Source organism: Tiliqua scincoides, chromosome 4, assembly GCF_035046505.1.
Source record: "Tiliqua scincoides isolate rTilSci1 chromosome 4, rTilSci1.hap2, whole genome shotgun sequence".
Classification (NCBI taxonomy): Eukaryota; Metazoa; Chordata; class Lepidosauria; order Squamata; family Scincidae; genus Tiliqua; species Tiliqua scincoides.
Window position 1 is genome coordinate 43,379,243 of NC_089824.1, and position 20,774 is coordinate 43,400,016.

Genomic DNA, 20,774 nt, shown 5'->3' on the forward strand with positions numbered 1-20,774 from the left:
TTGGAAAACTACATCTGGTTTGCTTCCAAAAACCAGAAGCAGCTTCTGAAGGCCATTCTGAGACCCAGCATGACCTGGAGGTGGTCTGTAGGGTCTCCTAAGGACACCATCAACACCATAATAAGTTTTCAGACATTTTTCACGTAATGACAAAATTGCTTAACAAAGGGGTTAGTAGAATGTAACACCGTCATTAAGCAACACATACCTGTATCTGGTTCTTGCTGAGGAGGATACAAAGATTATGGTAAATAATCAGACCGGGATGGTGTAGTGGTTTGGGAGTCTGACTTAGACCTGGAAGATCCAGGTTCAAATCTGTGCTCACCCATGAAGCTTCCTGGATGACCTTGGGCCAATCACAATCTCTCTACCTCACCTACCTCTACCTTTCTTTGTATCAAAAGATTTGACTAATTTAGCTTGACTTCTTTAAAAATATTAGGTAAGGACAAAAAAGGGGAAGCAACTTATACCACCCTTAGCTCCTTGCAAGAAAGGTGGTATAAAAATGTAAAAAATGAAGAATGAATGAATATTGGGGGGGGGGGAGGAGGGAATGGTTTAGGAGTATTCTGTTGTTAGTCACCGCATAACCCGGGGTCCCTTTTAGTTTCTACTTGGTCCAGAAATTTTGAATAGAAATCTGTGAAACTGTTGTAAATGTTTATCTTCTTGTTTTGTTTTGTTTTTGCTGTTCACAAATCACTTGACCAGGCTGTTTGGATACTTTCATTTCAGCCAAAAAATTATCTACCTTTGTGTTTTATTTATTCTATTTATCAAAGCCAAGTCTTTAAAGAATTGGCTAGGAACAGCAGTCTCGAGTGCTCAGACAGAATTAAGACATATGGCAGATTTTTAAAAAGATGTGTAAAGAAAAAGCTAAATGTGGCTGTAAGGATTTCTGAAACATTTATCCTAATAGAATCAAAGATACACAAACACTATCCACAGCCAAATTTGAAGATGGTATCTGCCAAAAGAGATAATATAATAACCACATGACAGTATACAGCACACTGTTGAGCAAATCTTTATTTGTCTCTTGTGCTGTTAATTAGTTTGTGCTGTTAATAAAGGAGTTGAAATAGAATCCATATTATTCATATATATCAGAAGGCCATGAGTGTTCTGTGCCAAATAGGGCAGTTACAATTGTTAAAGTGATCACAGAGAAATCAGTACTTTTCAAGTTAACTATTTGCTTGACCAGTGATTATGGTAGGATATAGATAATACCTTTCCAGATTGTGAAGGTGGTCCTGTGGATCTGTCATTTGTTTGAGGCACATATGTTTATTTTGTCATGGTAGTGTTGATCATGTGTCTGACCAAAGTGGTTTTGCAGGTCATGGTCGTACTTCAGAAACCTGAGCCTAGTTTCTTTACAACCTACATTCCATTAATAGATATGCCTTCCGTTTGGATGGGACTGTTGTGGGCACCTATCGGATAGTTTCTGTGATAACAATATCCCTCTAAGTCTGAAGCATTTTTTAATATTAAAACTTTTTTTAAAGGATGAAGAAAAGTGTATAAAAAAAAGACTACTTATTCAAACATCCTGGCATAGGTTGTTATTATTATTGTTATAATTGTTATTATAAAGAGAGAGCTAACCAATCTCTTTGTATCAAAAGATTTGACTAATTCAGCTTGACTTCTTTAAAAATAATAGGTATTTGAGAAAATGACTGTTCTGGTCTGGAGTTTCACAACTCCAGTTATATCAAACTGGATAAGAAGCTGCAATTAGAAAGTTGAAAAATGGAACGAACAAGCTGTTCTGCCTTTACTGACTCTCCAATATTATGTCAGAGCAGTTATGAAGCTACCAATGGTTGATTTATTACTGCTGTAATGAACTTCAGAGGCATCAACAGATTAGTATCCACTGTGACAAAAAGCTGTTGTCAAATCTTGTTGGACTGCCTGATAAGTTTACTTTTGTTATTAATGACCCTGGTCAGCATTCCTGATCTATGAACAATGCTCTTAGATGACAGAAGTCTTCCATTTGGGCAGCAATCAATGCAGTCATAAAATAAAAGCATTCGGTTTCTTAGGTTTGTGTGAATGCTGCTGCAGATCATAGTGCTCTATATAGAGTCACTAAGGCCGGAATGCATTACTATGGTATTTTAAACATATTCTGAATGCACATTCCAAATGTGTGGGTTGTGTAACTGTTGAATAATTTGTTGCTTTCATTGCCCTTACTTAACATGGTTACCTTGATTTTTTATTCCATGAAATGTTGCAAATAAACCTTAATAGGTTTACACCAAAATAGTTATTACCATGTTGCTTGTTTTCTAGAATTCAGAAATGTCAACCATTTGACCTGTGTAGCTTTTAAACATGACCTCATTGCTCGTTTCCATTCATTAAGCCATCCTCCCTTGCTCTCTTGTCATAAAAGATAAATGAAGATTCACACAGTCTTTGTGTGAGTGAGGATTTATTGTTTACATTAATGTAGATTAAGTAGAAACAAATCAATTATAAATCATGCCAATCACATCATCTTAAAACTCTTGTCAGTTTCCTAATTCCCATGATTACCATTTCTGCTTTTTTATAGCACTTCAAAGATGAACAACTCAAAACTATTTTCAAAGTTGCAGTGAATAATTAGCATATGTTTTGCAGTAGAGTTTCAAGATCTAATTATGCAAAATTTATGTTTTTTCCCCTGAAAATTATTTAATACTGTATTTTGCAGAGTAGATAATTCTTAGCTCTAGTTGAAGGAATGCTGTCTCAGGAACCAAATGCGTACATTCATACAGCTTATGGTGATGTTTCACAAACTGTGGGTCGGGACCCACAAGGTGGGTCGCGAGCCAATTTCAGGTGGGTTCCCATTCATTTCAATATTTTATTTTTAATATTTTAGACTCTTGATGCTACTGTGGTATGTAACTACATTTGGAGAAAAGTTACAGGTCGGTACTTTTAACAGGCTACTATGTCTATGCTTTTAACAGTGATAGCAAAAGGGACTTACTCTTGGGTAAATGTGGAGAGGATTGCTGCCTAGGATTATTAAAACCCTTCCTACTTGGTAATGCCACTTCTGGTTTTGACATCACTTCTGGGGGGCCCTGACAGTTTCTGATTCTAAAAAGTGGGTCCCAGTGCTAAAAGTTTGAGAACCACTAGCTTATGGAGAAACCAGAGCCTTGCTGTGGAGGGTGGGAGGCAGGGGATGGAGGAATAAAACTAAACTTTCCAAGATCAAAATACTAAAATTGTAATAGCTTCCTAAATCTTTTGTGTGTTCTTAGTTTGCTTCCTTGTAGCAAAAAATCAACTTTTTTGTTGCTGACCTTAAATTGTTTTATCTTAAATCCTACCAGAACTATATATGGAGTATGAATACATGCATTCAATTATAATGGAATTAACATACAATTGTTTGCAGTATGACAACTGATGTGTGTATCCATGAGCAGAGGTATTTCACCACAATCCTATGCATCCTGTGAAACTTCCAACTTGGAAGTTTCATTTAATTCAGAAGGACTTATTCCAAGGAAAGTGTTGTAGGATTGTAGCCTTTGTAGTCTTATGCATTGATCTGTGCATGAGTCTGCTTTCTACATCCCAGGGGAAGTGAATCTTTCCAAGTGATGGCCTACAGAATGCCAATCCATGAAAGGCTCTTCATGTGTCATTAGCAGTTATGTGATTGTGTCAATGCATAGTGCCAGCAGATGCACAAAGCAGTTAAACATACCAGGGTAGTTGTGTGTTTTGAAATATAGGCAACAAGAATCAAGAATCAAATATAGGCAAAAAAGGCAACAAGAATCAACAGATTTATGATGCCCCTTAGAACACATACATAAGCAAAGACTGATATGAATGATGATCTATTACTTAACTAAGGCCACAATCCTAACAACTTTCCAGCACTGACATAAGAGCAATGCAGCTCCAAGGTAAGGGAACAAACATTGCCTTACCTTGAGGAGGCCTCTGTGACTGCCCTCCAACTGCAGGATGAAGCCCCACTGGCACAGCTATGCCAGTGCTAGAAAGTTGGTTAGGATTGTACCCTAAAAGATAATAAAAAGGGGGTGTTATTCCAATGTTTCCACATGAAGGACAGAAAAAAATGTAAGGTTGAAACTGCATCTTTTCTGAAATAAGCATCTCACTTCACCTCTTGGTTAAAAACTCTGTAATATCCATCCAAACTCATTGTGTCTTCAAAGTAACTTGTGTATTGCTTTTCCACAGCTCTAAGGTTTGAGATAAGTGGGGTAAGTATTATTTTCTTTTGTACATATGATGCTTCCATGACTACAAAAGCTTCACTTATACCATCATGTGGAGTAAATAACAGAATTGCAGAGCTTCAAAAGAGACTGAAAAGCTAGAGGAAAAAATGGGGAGAGGGGGACAGGACACATCTACAGCTTGGCTCCTTGATCAGTGTGAAGTTCAGTGAAGGTAAACTTTTGATTAACACAAAGAGCAGGATCAGATTTGGCAAGTGTTCACAAGTTAATTATCCTATGCTGCAATTTCACAGATGTTGTGGAAAAACAACCTGCAGTTATGTGGTATGTACACACACAGCTGTGAAATGGTTGTAGGAAACTAGAGCAGTTTTGAAGCACATCTATTACTGCAGGGTGAAGTGGCAAATTAGGCATCAGACTAAAAACTTACAGAAGCACATAACATCAGCTTATATGAAATCTGTATGATCTACTTTGATTGGCAGTGACTGTCTTAGGCGTTATCCTTTGACTCCTGGGCCCCCTTTCTGACCCTGGGTATGGGTACAAATTATCCCCTTTAGTTCCCTCTCCTAAACCCTGGTTGTGTCACAGGATTATGGGTCCTACTGCCACTTTGATTTAATGACTTTTGTCCTGAACAAAACCTTACAATTTGATAGTCAATTAACTTTAGAGATTTTGATACAACCGGTCCAATTTTTCACCAGGTAGGGGCCTTCAAAAACACCCAAAGAACCTATAGAACTACCGTAGGCACTCACCTATAAGCCGACCCCACAGACAAGTCAAGGGCAGGTTTTGAGCCAACAATCACGGAATTTTCTATGACCCTCGGATAAGTCGGGGGTTAAACTTAGAGGGGTGTCTGACTATAGTTTTGTCTGATTTTAGTTGAGGCCAGATCCTGAAAAATAACCTACCACTGATTTTTACCTAAGAACTGTAGCCTCTAATTTATTAAAAACATAGTAAAAGATCATAAGATACATTTTTATTCTTTTTAAATTCTGGTCTTCACCACCTTTTTGTAAACACTATCAGAGTAAGTGCACTGTAAACAACATACCAGTAAATCAGTGGTTCCCAACCTGGTATTCATGTACTCCCAGGGACACTCAATAGGACCCTTAGGGGTAATTGAAAAAGAATGGAATAATGGTAGAAAAAGGCAAGTCATGCTCCAGAATGCCTTGCAAGGACCAGCAAGGCAGGAAGGGAGGTAGCTAGTTGGCTTTGAAAGCCCCACCAACAGCTAGTTTTTGATCATCAGTTCATGTATGAACCAGTGATTGAAAACCAGCACAGTAAAAAAGCTAAAGCATAATATGTAATCAATCACCCAGAATTTCTCAGCACACTTCTGGTGCAAAACAGTGCAAAGGCAGAGTCTTCTGTTCCTCAAACAGATAAAAAGAGAAAACACTGTGATGAATACATGAAGTCTGGGTTTTCATAGAGAGGAAATTAGGGCTTGTATTATTACAAACATTTTGCTAATATGAAGGGTACAATTTATTATTGCCAAGGGATATGCAAGTGAAAAAGGTTGGCAACCACTGCAGGAGATCCATGAATCAAATCCACCTTTAAGGTGTCTGGTGTGTTAAACCAGAAGCTCTACATACAACATACAACCCATAACGCATAACTGAGAGTGTGCAATTCAATTCACAGCAGAGAGATGCAGCTGCATATATTTGCAGTCCTTTTTACTCAGAAGTAGACCCACTGCTTTCCATGGGTGTTATTCTTAAGTAATGGTGCACTGAATTGTAGGCTGGGAAGGAGGGTCCCATCCTGGTGTTTCAAAAAACAGACCTGCTTTGCAAGCGTTTGCCGAGCAGAACCAGGCTGCAACAGGAGGAAGGAGAATAAAAGGTCAACTTTGGCTGAAATGTCCCAGGAAAGTAACTATAGCAACTAACCAGCTGCCTGCCTAAGCTTAGCAGAGAAAGAACCTGTTCAGAGTTGAAAGGCTCTGCCCTCTGATTGACCGGGAGATAAAGCGAAGTGAGAATTGGAGCTTGATTACTTGGCAAAAATTTCACTACTATACCTGAGTATCTACGGTACATAATTTATAAGTCCTAGTTTCTTACAGTAGAACTGTAGTGTTCCAAAGGCCTTGAAGACTCCTCTTTGCTGTTCTTGAGTTATAATAAAGGCTTATTCATTCCAAGGTGATTAGGCTCCCATGATGAAGAAGGGGGGATGGCATTTCCCTCAAGATTTGTGTTACAAAATCATCATGGTGTACCAGGTGGCCAGTTTATTTTTATGAGAATGAGCATGCAACCAGTACGGGCTAATGTCCAAGAAGTGGCAGTGCCAGCACAGGTGCTGCCCAGGCTGGCTATCACCCCTCAGTACTCACCCAGAACAGTATACGGCTCCCAGAAGTGATTTGGCAGTGATGCAGTGAGATGATGACATGATCACACATGCCAAACTGCTTCCAAGGTGGCCATTTCCAGCTGTTTGGCGCCTGGGGGAGGGGCGGGAGTACCCATCCACCACCAAATGCAGCAGAGGCCTTCACTCAGCAGAGGTTTGGGTGGCATGTCTGTTACTCCAGGGCAGATAACCTCCCCACCCCACCCCACCGCTTGCTACACTACTGCATCCAGGTGCTGCAAGATCCTCCTTGCCGAATGTACTGTAGATGACCAGACATGAAGAAAGTAATGTCTGACCCAGCATAAACATATTAATGGCCACAGTTTTCAAGCAACAGTTGACACAAGCACAAATAGTAAAATGTCAGCCTTGCACTCATGCAAACTGTGCCAGGAAGCATCATGTTCATTTTTAGGGCAGATGTTATGTCCTCTATAGTGTGGCGATGACTGGGGTGCTCTGTGGAGCATTTCTAACCAGGGTTAAGATGTGGGTGGGAAAACGAACATTTACAGCCCAATACTAAACACAGGTTATGCCAGCAGAACACATATTCCTCTAGCTCAGGGTTGCTCAAACCCCAGCCTGGGGGCCATTTGCAGCCCTTGGGGACCCCCAGTCTGGCCCGTGGGGAACCCTCAGTCTCCAATGAGCCTCTGCCCTCCGGAGACTTGCTGGAGCCCACACTGGCCTGAAGTGACTAATCTCAGTGTGAGGGCTGACTGTTTGACCTCTCATGCGAGCTGCGGGCCAAAGGCTCTCTCTGCTGCTTGCTGTTTCATGTATGTGAAGCGGCAGCAGCAGCAAAGGAAAGGCTGGCCTTTTATAGGCCTTAAGCTTTTGTGAGATATTCATTCATTCATATTCCATCTCTAATATATTCATTTATCTAAATTTATGTAAATTTAATCAAATGTTAAATGTAAATTAACTTTTTTTCCCCGGCCCCCAACACAGTGTCAGAGAGATGATGTGGCCCTCCTGCCAAAAAGTTTGGATACCCCTGCTCTAGCTTAACTAGCTTTCCAGCTGTTGCAGCTGCACCAGAGAGCATGGCCTGGCCACTGCCATAAGCAACAACTAGCCGGGTCTGCACTGCAACGAATCATAGACACCTGCCACCTCAAGGAAGACTGTGCAGTGGCCAGGAGGAAGGCAAGGAGGGACGGAATGGGGAAGAGATGGGGTGGGGAAGAAAGTGGATTGGGTCTGCAAACGGGCGGATTTAGCAGCAGCACTGCCCGCCAAATCCTAATTCCCTTCCCAGGCCTGATCCACCTTCATAGGGCAATGCAGACTTGTGCCAGCAATATTGCTAGGAATTAAAGTGTGTACACCTACTGATCTGTACTGTAGGTCTATGTAGGAAAAACTATATACAATTCAGCCACTGAATTCATGGATGCTGAGGTGTGGGTTCACTTTGATTTCCAGACTCCTTGATCATAGTTTTACTGCCACCTAATTAATAAGTAAATTGTGCTTGGTATTGTTATTGATTCTAGTCAATTGTGTAACCAGGCTTTCATGGCTGGATGAGTTCAAAACATAATTTGAAGTGTTTCTCGAGTCTTTAAGCCACAGATTAAAGTACACTGTAGGATCTAGTCCCAACATTTTGCTTTCAGCTGTGGAAAACATCTTTAGGAGTTTTGAAGTGGTTTTTGATTTAAAAATCAAGATTGTTCTGAAATAAAATCCTTTTCACATAGTCTTGCCTTTTATTGTCTTCTGTCTTTTCCCCACCCATTTACTATTAGAGTTCGAAATTATTTTACTCTGGGACCCTCTTCATTTTTAAATCCACCTGTTGTAGAAACCATCGTCCATACCTAGATTTAACTTCAAAACCTTTTGCCCCAGTCCCATCTCCCACCATTGAGGCCAATTCAGCCACTCCATGGAGGCTCACACAGCGTCCAATGGCAGAGGGATGATCAGGAATTGTCCTCAAAGCAAGGGAACTTTTTTTCTTTTACCTCAAGATGAGCCCCCCCCCCATGGGTCTATTCAGATCTGTGCCCACTCTTTGGCTGATGCAAGTTTGAGAGGTGTAGCAATACTAGGCAGGGGGCTTAGGATATCAGTGGCACCATTGCCATGGAGATCTACCCTTTGCTCTTCTCTGTCATGCCTCCTGGTGGCTCTAACCCCAGCCTGATCCACACCCTCTCCACCCCATTACTCCTCCTCCCTGCCTGATGCCCACCCCATGCTCCAACGTACCAGTGCAAGGGGATCCAGGAGAGCCACTGCCATGTGGCCGGCACTGCTGACCTTTTGCAGCAGTGGCCCAGCAATATGTGTGAGCACATCAAATTTTGTGACCCTGAAAATGACACTGCACTGCCAGCACATGAGTTCCTGCAGTGCAGTCGGGAATGAGATAGGATTGTGGAGTTTCTTTTTTTCTTATGATCGATTGTACAAATAAGGATATTACACATCTCAGCAAAGTTATGTTTGGGTAAAATATTCTCAGTCAAGTGAATTGTTATATTTCTCCTGTGTAGAGACATTAAAGAAAGTAGACTTTGGAAGCAGATATGGAATGAAGAGTTCTTTGATATTGTTGTGTAGGGTGTGTGTCAATGAAGAGAGTGCAAGTAGTATGAGAGAAATTATTTCAAAATAATAATCTCAATTAATTAATCAGTAAACAGTTACATTCTTTGTGATGTATTCAATTCACTTTTATTTCTAAAAGTCAGTCAGGTAATCAGTGTTAATAATCTCTGTCTGCCTCATAAAATATCTTAAATATTTGCAAGTAGTTATGAGTATGAAATTGCTTCATATCCCCTTGTGTACTGTTTCCCATGATGCATTGATTTTTCCATACTCTTTTAAAACTGCATGTCCATTCCTTTCCTGAACATTGAAAAAATCAATGAATTAAGATTTTCCCATTTTAAAAATATGATACTTGAGTTGGTACACTACAGTCATATAACTATATGGCAGATATTAAGTAGACCAAGTTGTAAATAATACCATACAGGAGAAAGAGTGACTTATTAGCATATGATTAAACCTTTTCTGCCCCCAGAGCAAAACACATTTTTCATCACTTACTAAAAGTGCCTTGCCTTATACATATTTGAAGTTGACAAAGGCACAGCATTTGACTAGGATGCTGACTAACTTATTCATATTGCCAAGAATATCAACACAATTGAAACATTTATATTGCTGGTTCCTACATTGGTTAAGAGCATTTAGGACATCATTATTGTTCATAATTATTTGACCATTATTTCTGTGTTCATTTAATAATATGGGGAGATTAGAGGAGTACATTTGCTCTTTCATCCAAACATAGATTGGATTAATCCAAAGTAAATGTGGTCATTGCTGACGGGCTCAAATAATGTGATTAAGCAGAGGTGGGATGATGACGACGACGATGATGATAATGATGAAGATGAAGATGAATATGTATACAGCTTTTCAACAAGAGTAGTTCACAAAGCGGTTTATATAGTTGTAGGGGTTTGAGGCAGATGTGCCCCAGCAAGAGGCCTCAGACTTGCTTTGGGGGAGGGGGTTAAGGCAACCTGGTCCACCTCCCTGGTTTGCCCTGGTCTTGGGCAGGAGCTGTTGCTTGCACAGCCTCCTGCCTCATCTCTCTTTCTGCTTTGCCCATCATCACCGGCCTCCTGCCTCTTTATGGGGCTTTCTGCCTCCTCTTGCCCCTCCCCTTCCTGCCTGAGGAATTGAAAAGGAGCATCTGCTGACCCTAAGGCATTCCTGGCCCCGCCCTTGGTATCCACTGACCCAGTATGGGGCCTTGGCTGCTGGTCTCTGCCTTCTGGGACCCCTGACCTGGTAAGTCAGGGTCCATGGGGAGTGGGGGAACCCTGACACTAGTAAAATAATTCAATAAATGTTTCCCTGTCCCCAAAGGGCTCACAGTCTAGGTGTAGGGCATAGGATATGGTTACCACTGTATCCACTGTCACTGCCAGGGCTGCCGAACATCTCCTCAGGGAAAGGGGACTTTCGTTCCAGCCCTCTCACAGGCTGGTCATTCCTCCCACCCTGCTCTCCTCCTCCCCAGTACATCTCCCCCCACCGCACAAAACAATTCCACTACCTGGTGGGCGAAATTTCCAGTGTTGTGGAGTCCCAGTGCAGTGCTGAGGCCCAGTGGCAGCAGTCCTTCTTCTCTGGGTGTTATGGATGTGCCATATGGCACGTCTATGATACCCAGTGCCGGCGCTGGAGCTGAGCACCAGCACTTGGCTCGCATGGGATTGGGCCCTAAGTCACTGATAATGTGCCTATATGGAAGAAGATCTAGTCTTGCATAGACTTTTGTTGTTTAAGAATGTAAGGAAATGCATCTGAGACTACTTTGGTGTTTACTGAATAAGCCTGGGAGCTGCTTATCTGTGGGTAGCAAAATGGTGAAGTTCTTTCTCATCAGATCATTTCCTTTGATCTTGGATGGCAATGATTGCATGGGAAGCACCGCTTTATTGGTCTTGCATGTCCAGTGCCAGGTTTTTAAACATTATAGCAACAGTATTGGACTCAGTCATTGGTAAGTATCTCCCACATTAATTTTGTATAAACTGAAGGCATCTGATAGCTTACTTATGTGCACTTGAATCCATTTGAGTTGTATGTGATAGTTCAGGAGTCCTACGACATTGATTTTCAAAAATTCATGAAATCAATAGTTCTTTTCCCAACTGTGAATAATGATTAAACTATAATTAACTGTAAAATGTTGATAAAGACGCTAGTATGTAGGCTGACATATTTCAAATCCCATTTTCTGTTAACTTATACCTATTGTTGACCCTGTTAGAATTACATGCCTTGAAAAAGATTTTTTTAAAAAATTCACAATTAATTCTTCAAATGAAACACAATTAAAAGGTTTATTGTTTGCTGAGCAGGTCCAAATGAGTGGACTCTGCAAGATCAAACCAAATGGAAGACATTTATCCAAATTCAAATGGAAACATGCATGAAGAATATCCTAAATGAACATGTATGCTCCTGTAATAATAGTTTTATTATCTTCCGCTTGCAGGCCAGACTTTTAATTATTGGCCTCTTTATATCAAGGAAAACCTTGTATTTGGGATTAAAAACCTTTCTTTAACTAGTTCAGGTTAAAAGCAGTGGTTTGATACATTCCAGTCTACAACTTTTATTTCAACCAGAGAACACTTTCTAATAACACTTTTCTAATTTAACGGTTCGGTACACAGTCAGTAAAGATTTAAATAATTCAAAAAGAAAGCCTATTCTCTTCCTTTATTGGAAGTTTGAGTCAGGCAAATTCTTTGACATTTAATAGGTTTTTAACCCTTTTAATAACGTCTTATAATGAAATTTATTGGAGGTTGTTTTAAATAAAGGGTTATTATATTAGACTGAATAGCAATTGTTGGGGGGGGGGGGGTTGTGATTAGTTTTGAGACCCTGGCCCTGTGTGACTCAAAGGTTATTAACACATCAAGTAGAAGAGAATGTTAATATTCACGAAAGTGTGTATCAAGAAATGTTACGCTAGTACATTTGTGTCATTACACGATCATGTTCTAAAAATCTGCGGTTATCATTGGAGTATTTAATTGTTTTAAAGGAGCTTAAGGTCACTTACAAGAGCTGATGCAATGGAAGACAACTTTAAGATGGGTTCCTCAACTACTAAGGTATTAGCGGAAAGCAAAGGTTGTATTTTAACAGAATTATATTTTGATTCCAGCTCCAAGGACTGAGAAGGATATTTAAATTGCGCCATGTTGTAAAAATAGAACTACTCCTATACTGTGCATTTATTGTTACTGCAGCTTTCCTTTGCAGCAATCACTCAGTCCTTTAAAATACAATCAGTGTCTTAAATGTATGGACACTTCCATATATGGGGTTTTATTTTGCATCTCTCCGGTAATGTACACCTTTAATTGTCTTTCAGTTGCACTCTGCTTTCCTTCTTTTTAGTGATTCTATTTTAATCAATTCCATTATAACAAAAGGTCAAATTGCAAAAAGGTTTTAGTCATTGCTACTGTGAGTCAAATGCAAGGGGCTGGAGGTTGTGTTCCTCTTTTAAGTTGCGATCCTCTTGGTACAAGTTGAAGAATGTTGATATGAGAAGACATTTCAAACTTGATATGAAGGTACACTTAACATTCTTAGAGCAGTGGAGCTGCTTTGAAAGCACGATCACTACATTCTGTCCAAATATACCTGTTCCTTGCAAGGGGAAAGAACTGGGGGGAAACCCTCGAAAGAAGATGTAAATGTCAAGCAAATGCCTGTTGTATTGAATGGCTAGCTCTACCATGATGATGTTAAGCAACCTCTTCCCCCCCCCCCATCTTTCAGACAAGTTGCACTTGTGACAAAAGCCACTTCCTAGAAGGTCTCTGACCTGAAAAAGTTGACTCCAAAAACTACCTGTCCTCACCAAATCCATAGCTAAATTCGGTCAAGGAGGCATGTTAATGCGACAGTGGATCTCTGGAGCTAGTTGCCACACCTTCAGCCAGGTGCAAAAACAAAGTCAGCCCCTATCGAGAACCATCAAGGGCCATCCCGTAACAAAGAAAGAACGCTTGATGAACTCACCCAACAAAAGATCCCATTGGATCCTGCTGAGGAAAAATACACTGGTTTATTCATTTTTCACATATTTTAATATTACCCTTTGGTTCAAGGAGGTCAGGATGGTGTGCATGGTTCTTTCTCGCCTTCTGTTCTCACAGCCACATTATGGGTAGGTTAGGCTGAGACTTTGTGACTGGCCCAAGATGCAGGATCCTTGCACACAAGTTAGTTTTTTCCTGCGTGCACATGCAAAGTGTGTTTAAATGCATACCCAGTAACAAATGTTTTCATAAATCATTTTAAATATTTTTTTTAAAAGCATATCACCCAGGAAGTGTAGGGAAAGGAACAAGACTGACAGGTGAGCAGGTGCTTGGTTTGTTGGTATTCATGTCTTTCATTTCATTTGCAAAGCAGGTGTCATATGTCAGGTTGAAGAATTTGCTGTGAGTTCGTTTTTATGTTACATCTGTCTTTATTACATCCTTGCTTTATACCATTAGGTTTAATTTTAGTCTTCCCAATAATGGACATCCCAAGTATGTAAGCATTGTGCTGATCTACGAAATTAGCCATTACTAAATCCCATTAAATCAATTATACAAATCCATTGGTATCTATACCTCACCCCTGCTTGGGTCAACGGTGGGAGGAATAGGAACTTCATGTCCTTCCCAGTAACCATAGAGACACACTGTGGAAAGCAGGGCACAACTTATTTAGCAGTTGCACTCTTGGCATTGATGCTGAGTCAGCTGCGCCACCTCTGCTGTGATCTGCCAGTGACCACTTCTGCATGTTAAGACCTAGAATCAAGTTGAACTTTTTCAAAGGTTCCAACTGATCTCTCACCAGTGTCCACATGTGCCCGTGAAAGGTCAGATCTTTGTGGATACCATCCATCCACAGCAGCCTGGATGCCTTTAAAAGGGGATTGGACAAGTTTCTGGAGGAAAAATCCATTATGGGTTACAAGCCATGATGTGTATGTGCAACCTCCTGATTTTAGAAATGGGCTATTTCAGAATGCCAGATGCAAGGGAGGGCACCAGGATGAGGTCTCTTGTTATCTGGTGTGCTCCCTGGGGCATTTGGTGGGCCACTGTGAGATACAGGAAGCTGAACTGTGGGCCTATGGCCTGATCCAGTGGGGCTGTTATGTTCTTAACCTCCTTACAAGAGATTTATTCTCTTGCAAAGTTTCAAACTTTTATGGAACATTTGTCCTTGTCTCAGTCCTGCTTGCAGTCATTCAGGCAGGTTGTTTTAGTGTTTTGAACTCGGCTGGTGGAACGCTCGCAACATCTCTACTCAGCTGTAGTTGAACTAATTCAATATTAAAGTGCAATGTGTGTCAATTGAAAAGGTATGGTTTATAAATATCTGAAAACCAATCATCACAGGAAAAAGTAGTTATTCTGTATTAGTCATACAGTTTAACACTGTGTTGCTGTAGCCTTGAGGAGAGCAGCATCCAGGGTCAAATGATAACAGGCAGGGCTAAATGGAAAGACTTTGGAGAGACCTCCTTTTCCTTGTTCTTTCTGCAGCTGGCATATTTCCAGGCCTTTCCTGCTAACACCACAGAAAGCAGCAGCTGGTGACTAACATTAGCAAATAAGGCCTCAGGGCTGCCCATGTTTGAGTTCTTCATTCACCAACTGCTATTCAGCGAAACAGCTGGATTAGAAGCGATGCAGCCAAGAAGTAGTTAGAGTTTTATGCGTACAACTGTTCAGATATAGTTTGTCTGCTAGAGGCAGTGATAATGATAGCTTTCAAGGCTAATATGTTTGACTAGGATGGAGCTGGTGTTTGAAAGGAGAGAGAGTAAAAAGCCAGCAACAATCTGGAAATGCTTTTCCAAGATTCAAATGTAAACCATCAGTTGACAGTGTGCATTGATTTTCCCTTCCTCTCCCTTCTTCTCCATCCATGTATCGATTGTACATATGCCAGAAATTTTATTGCACAAGCCTATACTCAACCCATTAAAAATGAGACTTCAAATTGCCAGATTTCACTTCAACAAAATGTGTTTTTCTGTTTATTTTTTGTGAAGAAAAGAAAGAATCTGTTTATAAAGCAGCACATATTCCAGAACTTCTGGAGACAGCTCCTGGCAGGAATTTGTGTCGGTTTGTCTATATGCCAATAAATGAATAACCCATCTCCATAGCTTTTTAATAAGCTGTTGAAAAATCTAGCTTCTACATGGAATTATTATGAAAATAAGTTATTTTAATCGTACTTATAATTATCTATGAGGGCAATGTATTCTTAAAGGGATGCAAATATATCTCCATCATTAAAGATGTAAAATTTCTAGAAATTATGATGCTGTTAAAAAAATGGAAATATTGCATAAACAATGAAATATATGCAATACCTGTAGGATGAGCCTGCATTTACTCCAAAGTAAGATCCATTGAATTCAGTGGGACTTCTTCTCAGATAGGTGTATACGTGCCTGCAGCATTACTTACAGCCCAATTCTATACAGTGCTGACACAGTGGGGCCGCATGACCCACTCCATGTCCATAGCTGAAATTGACCAGGCTGGAGGTCTCCTTGAGGTAAGGGAATGTTTGTTCCCTTATCATGTGTAGCACTCCAGCCTGCCCAATGGGGCTACTCAGATCTGCACCAGTGAAATAACTGGCACAAGTCCCAAAAGCCTGGTGGGTTTAGGATATGGCAGAAGCCTCCTTGCCAACCCCGCCTGATTGCGCCCCCCCATTCGACCCTCCCAACTCTCAGTTCTGCGCTGCATGGAGCAGCTCTTACTTGCTCTGGTGGCTGTAGACATGGATTCAGTGCAAGCAAGATGGCACAGGTCTTCCTGCTGGTGGTGCTTATCCTAAAGTTGTTGAAAAGTGCTTTATGGCACTTCTGCAAAAGCTAATGCCAGGGCAATAGCTGCTGTGCCGGTACTAGCAGACCACAAGATTGGACCATTAGTTAATCTTATTGTTTTATGAACGTGGTATATTGTGCTTTATCCATTTGAGCTTGTGGGAAGTGCCTAAATGTAGAAGAGGCCTTTTAGATCACACCTGGACCTTGTTTTCCTGACTCCCCCCCTTCCCAACGTGTGTGCATGAAGATCCAATACAAGAAATGTAATATCTACATGCATCCACTATATCTTTATTATTAATATTTATGTACCACTTGTTGACAAAATTGATTCACAAGGCAATTTAAATAGCAAAATAAATTCCTGTTCCCAAATCTAAAAAAGATGCAGAAGCATCTGAAAAAGACACTGTACCAGAGTGAATAGAGCAATTCACCAGATAATCTGTTAGCATATGAGCTACTTGGTTTTATGTTCATTCCAGAGATATCTCCTGTTTAGGTGAGATGCTCTGAAGCTGGAGACCAGTTCATTCCTGGCTCTTGTATTTGACTGACTGATCTGAACTGCTTTCAATCTGGTTTCATGTCTGGTTTTGGCACACAACAGCCTTGGTCACCCTGATGGATGACTTTTGCTGTGTGAGATGTAGGGGAGCGCAAACCTGGAACTGATTCACCTGTACATCTCCAAGGCCTTCAGTACAATCAACCATGTTTTCCTTCTAACCATGCTTCCAAATTTGGGGTTGAGGCATGGTGTTTCAGGAGTTCTGTATGAAGTGCAGCAGAGGCAAATAAGGAGAAACTTTTCAGTTGTGCACACTGTTTATGAAATTCACTCTCCAGATCAGCAGCAAACCTCCCTAGCCCTGCAATGCAGGGCAAAGGTCTGTGATGGTGCCCCGCCCCCCGCAGGCTGTCGCCACCGCGTGCGCAAATTCCCCCCCCCCCCACTCACCTGAAGCTCACAGAGCCTTAAGCGACTTGAGCCCGTGTCAGGGAAGCCTCTCTGAGGTTCCCTGACACTATAAACTGTGCTTCCGGGAAACTGGAAGCACAGTTTCCAACCCCATTGGGAGCCTCAAAGAGGCTTCTGCAGGGTCATAGGGGCTTGCACCTGGGGCATTTACCCCATAGACTTCTATGATAGGTCTGCAACTGCTCCAAATAGGCTTCTGCCCTAGTTAAGTCTACCTGGTACTCTTTCAAGTGTTGAGCTGCTTTAATAATCGTGATAATTTTGTGTTTTCGATTGTAAACTTCTTTGGAATTTTTTTAAATTTTTGCTTTAAGATAGTTGCTAGTTGTTTGAAATAAGTAAATAAACTGTTACATCTGAATATGCCAGAAGAATCTGGAGTGTTATGAGATCTTTATATAGTATATTTCTCTTCAAGAGAAAACACTTCTTTTTTCCCATGTAGTCTGTTCTGATCCTAGTAAAGTTTGGATTCAATGCCTGAATTAAAATCAAGAGTCTCATTAAAAGCAGTGACCCAAATAACATAATGGAATATTTTGTTGAGCTCACAAGTTTGAAGTGCTTCACATTCATTTACGGTGATTTCAGTAAATGAATTGTGTAGTCATGTAATCAGTACATCAATAGCTCACTGCTTTCTCCATATGGAAAATTACAGTAGCTCTTCAAGCACTTACAGGTATGTTAGAACTACAGATCCATCAGCTAAATAATTCTGCTGGCCTTATTGTTATTACTGTTAAGAATATTTATATACTACTTTCAACATGGGTAATTCACAAAGTGGTTTACATCGCAAAATAAGTCAATAAATTGCACCTTGCCCCTAAAGGGCTCACATCTGAAACCATATTAATTTGGGTAATATTAATATTTAAATCTAATTATACAGTGGGATCTCCTATCTAATTCTTGTTAAGACATGATGCTGAAAAAACTATGACTCATTGTAGTTATCACAGTTTCCTTGGTACTGAACTAAGCACTGAACATACTGGTGTTTTTTTTCTCAAAAGTTGAAATGCTGATGTGAGGTTAAGCAAAACATTCATCTTCTAATAAAATGATGCATTCTGAACCATGGTAAAATAAGATAGTATCCCTTTCCCATTTTTCTTTTTTCAGATGCCAGATCTGCGGAACACAGAAGGAACTCAGTACAGTTCCCATCCTCAGATGACCGCCATGAGACCAAGGGTTCAACCTGGAGATATTAGGCAGTCGGGAATGATACAGCATGGTCAGCTGACTACCATTAACCAATCACAACTAAGTGCTCAGCTTGGTTTGAATATGGGTGGAAACAGTGTTCCCCACAATTCTCCATCTCCTCCTGGGAGCAAGTCTGCAACTCCTTCACCATCCAGTTCAGTTCATGAAGATGAAGGGGATGAAACTTCGAAGGTACAGATAAACTATACTATTTATTTTGTTTTAAAGAGGCTATTTAGAAACAAGAGGATAAATTAGTGTAACAATCCAATCATAACTAGGACTAGGCTGCCCTTTACGATGGCAGAACAGAGTTCTGCTGTTGTTAAATGGTTATAGAGTGTTTCATACACTATGCCCCTTGCAACATTTTGGGTCATTTTGGGTTTTGCCACTGCAAGCAGTGGTGGTTCCAGAGGCCCTCTGGCAAGGAAGGTAAGCCAGTGGTAGGGGCAGGAAGCAGCTGACCCCTCTGGGAGCTACACAGCATCACAACACCACTTCTGGACTTTTGGTGATAATGTCATCACTGAACTTTCAGGTTGCTGAACTCCACAATGCGCTGAGTTTGGCTGGGTGATATGTGGCCACTCTGCCACTCACAGACAGAACACTGGTAAAGAGTGGTGGATTGAGGGAGAAGGAAGAATCAGAGAGATTCTGTATAGGTAGGAGCACAGGCAAGAGGTATAATGGGAGAGAGATGAGATGGATCTTGGCAGCACTTGGCTTGTACCAGATCTTAACTCCATTCTCTGTCACTTTCTGTCTCCCTTATTCTCCTCAGACTTGTGCCAGCAAAATAGCTGGTACAGATCCAAGGAGACCCATTGGGGCAGCTGAGGTAAAGTTCCCTTACCACAAGGTCTCCAGATGCTGCCCCCCCCCCACAGGGTATGGTGTGGCTGTATCAGTGGGGAGATTTAGTTAGCATTGGGATGCTATTCTGTTGAAAATATGTCCTTAACAGCCCAATCATATGGTTGTTATCTTACAACCCATTAGGGCATTGCATGGTCCACTGTTGCCCTGGTCTTACTTCCATTCTGTGACCCACTAGGAACAACATGGCAGCAGGGAAACCCTGCCCCGCAAGTAGTGGGTTGTAAATCACCCCCTGAAGGAGGTAAAGTGCTGCGGGGAAGATTGGAATGGGGATCCGGCTGCGGGCAGGAGGGGAGATGATCTTGGTAACAGCTGTGAATGCTAAGATCATATCCCCCTTTTCCCCATCCCGAACCACCCCCAAGTCTCCTAGGATCTGTGGGGAGATAAGTGAAAAAGATTTTTACTTTCCTTTTTTTTAGGCCATCTGATTTTGTCATCCCCACTCCCCAGGCCATGCTCTGGGCTGTTAATATTATAAATGATATTTAGTATTTATCCCAACAAAATGACATAAGGAAGAATTGCTTTTAGAACAAGGCTGTACAGTACTTAAGATGGCTTTTGCAAAAACCAATAGTACAGATCTTTCTGGACTGTTTTATGTCATATTACAGACAGGGAATTTTATGTTGGAGTGATGCTTCATGTAAAACTTTCCCTGTATGTTGAAAAATTAGTATGTTTGTGGGAAGGAGTTGTATATGAAATCTTTCTTATATTCTGAAGTGGTAGGATCAAAGAGAGAGTCCTGTGTTTCATATGCTTTTTCTACATGCTTGAATTGTTTCGTATGTACAACACAAAAATAAAAAGACCCCTGTCCATAGGTATATATTCTGCACTAGACTTGCAAGATTAAGTGGCAGGTTAGGAACTGGCTAGGAGAAATGGGGTTGCAGACCAAGAGTTGGTAGTAGGAATAGGGGTGAGAATGTCATATGGTAGTACAGGGTCAAGTGATGTGAAGTTTCAGTGGTCTAGGAAAGAATCAATTAAATAGTAGCCCTAGGAAAGACATTTAAAGAGAGAGAGAGAGAGCTGTTGAATAGAGTGCCTGGAAATGAAAATGGGAAAAGACACGTTGGAGTGATAGGGGACAAGTCTCAGAGAAAAACATGAGTGTAAGTGGCAGTGGGGAAGATGATGTGGTGAGTGGTCAAGAAACTGGGAGCTTGAAAGTAAAGGCTAGAATTATATTGAAATACAGCATGAGTGCAAGTTGGGGCAGAGGCTTAAAGAGTGAGTGGGTAATATGATAAACCAAACAATAAGCATTCTGGATTGGAGGGCAGCAAATAGGAGGAAGGATGCATAAAACTGGGCAGTGGATGGGAATGTCAGATGTAATAATTCATCCATGGGTTGGGCATTTGACTTCATAAATTCTGTCAGTGCTTTTCATGCCCGAAGCTGTAAAATAATCAAGTATTTAGGAAAGTAAGTTGCTCTCTACCCAAAATAAATTTTACTTTAAAAGAGGAGTGTTCACAGAGCACACATTTTATAGAATTATTTTTCTTGCATATTTTACACCTTTCCATTTCTTTTAGTATTCATTTTTACTTGGGGAAATAAATTTGCATATGAAATTTATAAGCATAAA

General features: G+C 40.8%; 1 protein-coding gene across 3 annotated transcripts in view; it reads left to right on the top strand.

Moving 5' to 3' along the window:
• TOX (thymocyte selection associated high mobility group box) overlaps window positions 1-20,774 on the top strand; it is a 258,369-nt gene that overhangs the window by 184,404 nt on the left and 53,191 nt on the right. For all 3 annotated transcript variants that reach the window (XM_066624058.1, XM_066624060.1, XM_066624059.1), the window contains exon 4: window positions 18,197-18,475. In XM_066624058.1, the coding sequence (XP_066480155.1) occupies window positions 18,197-18,475 (279 nt within the window). The remainder of the gene's footprint in view (window positions 1-18,196; window positions 18,476-20,774) is intronic.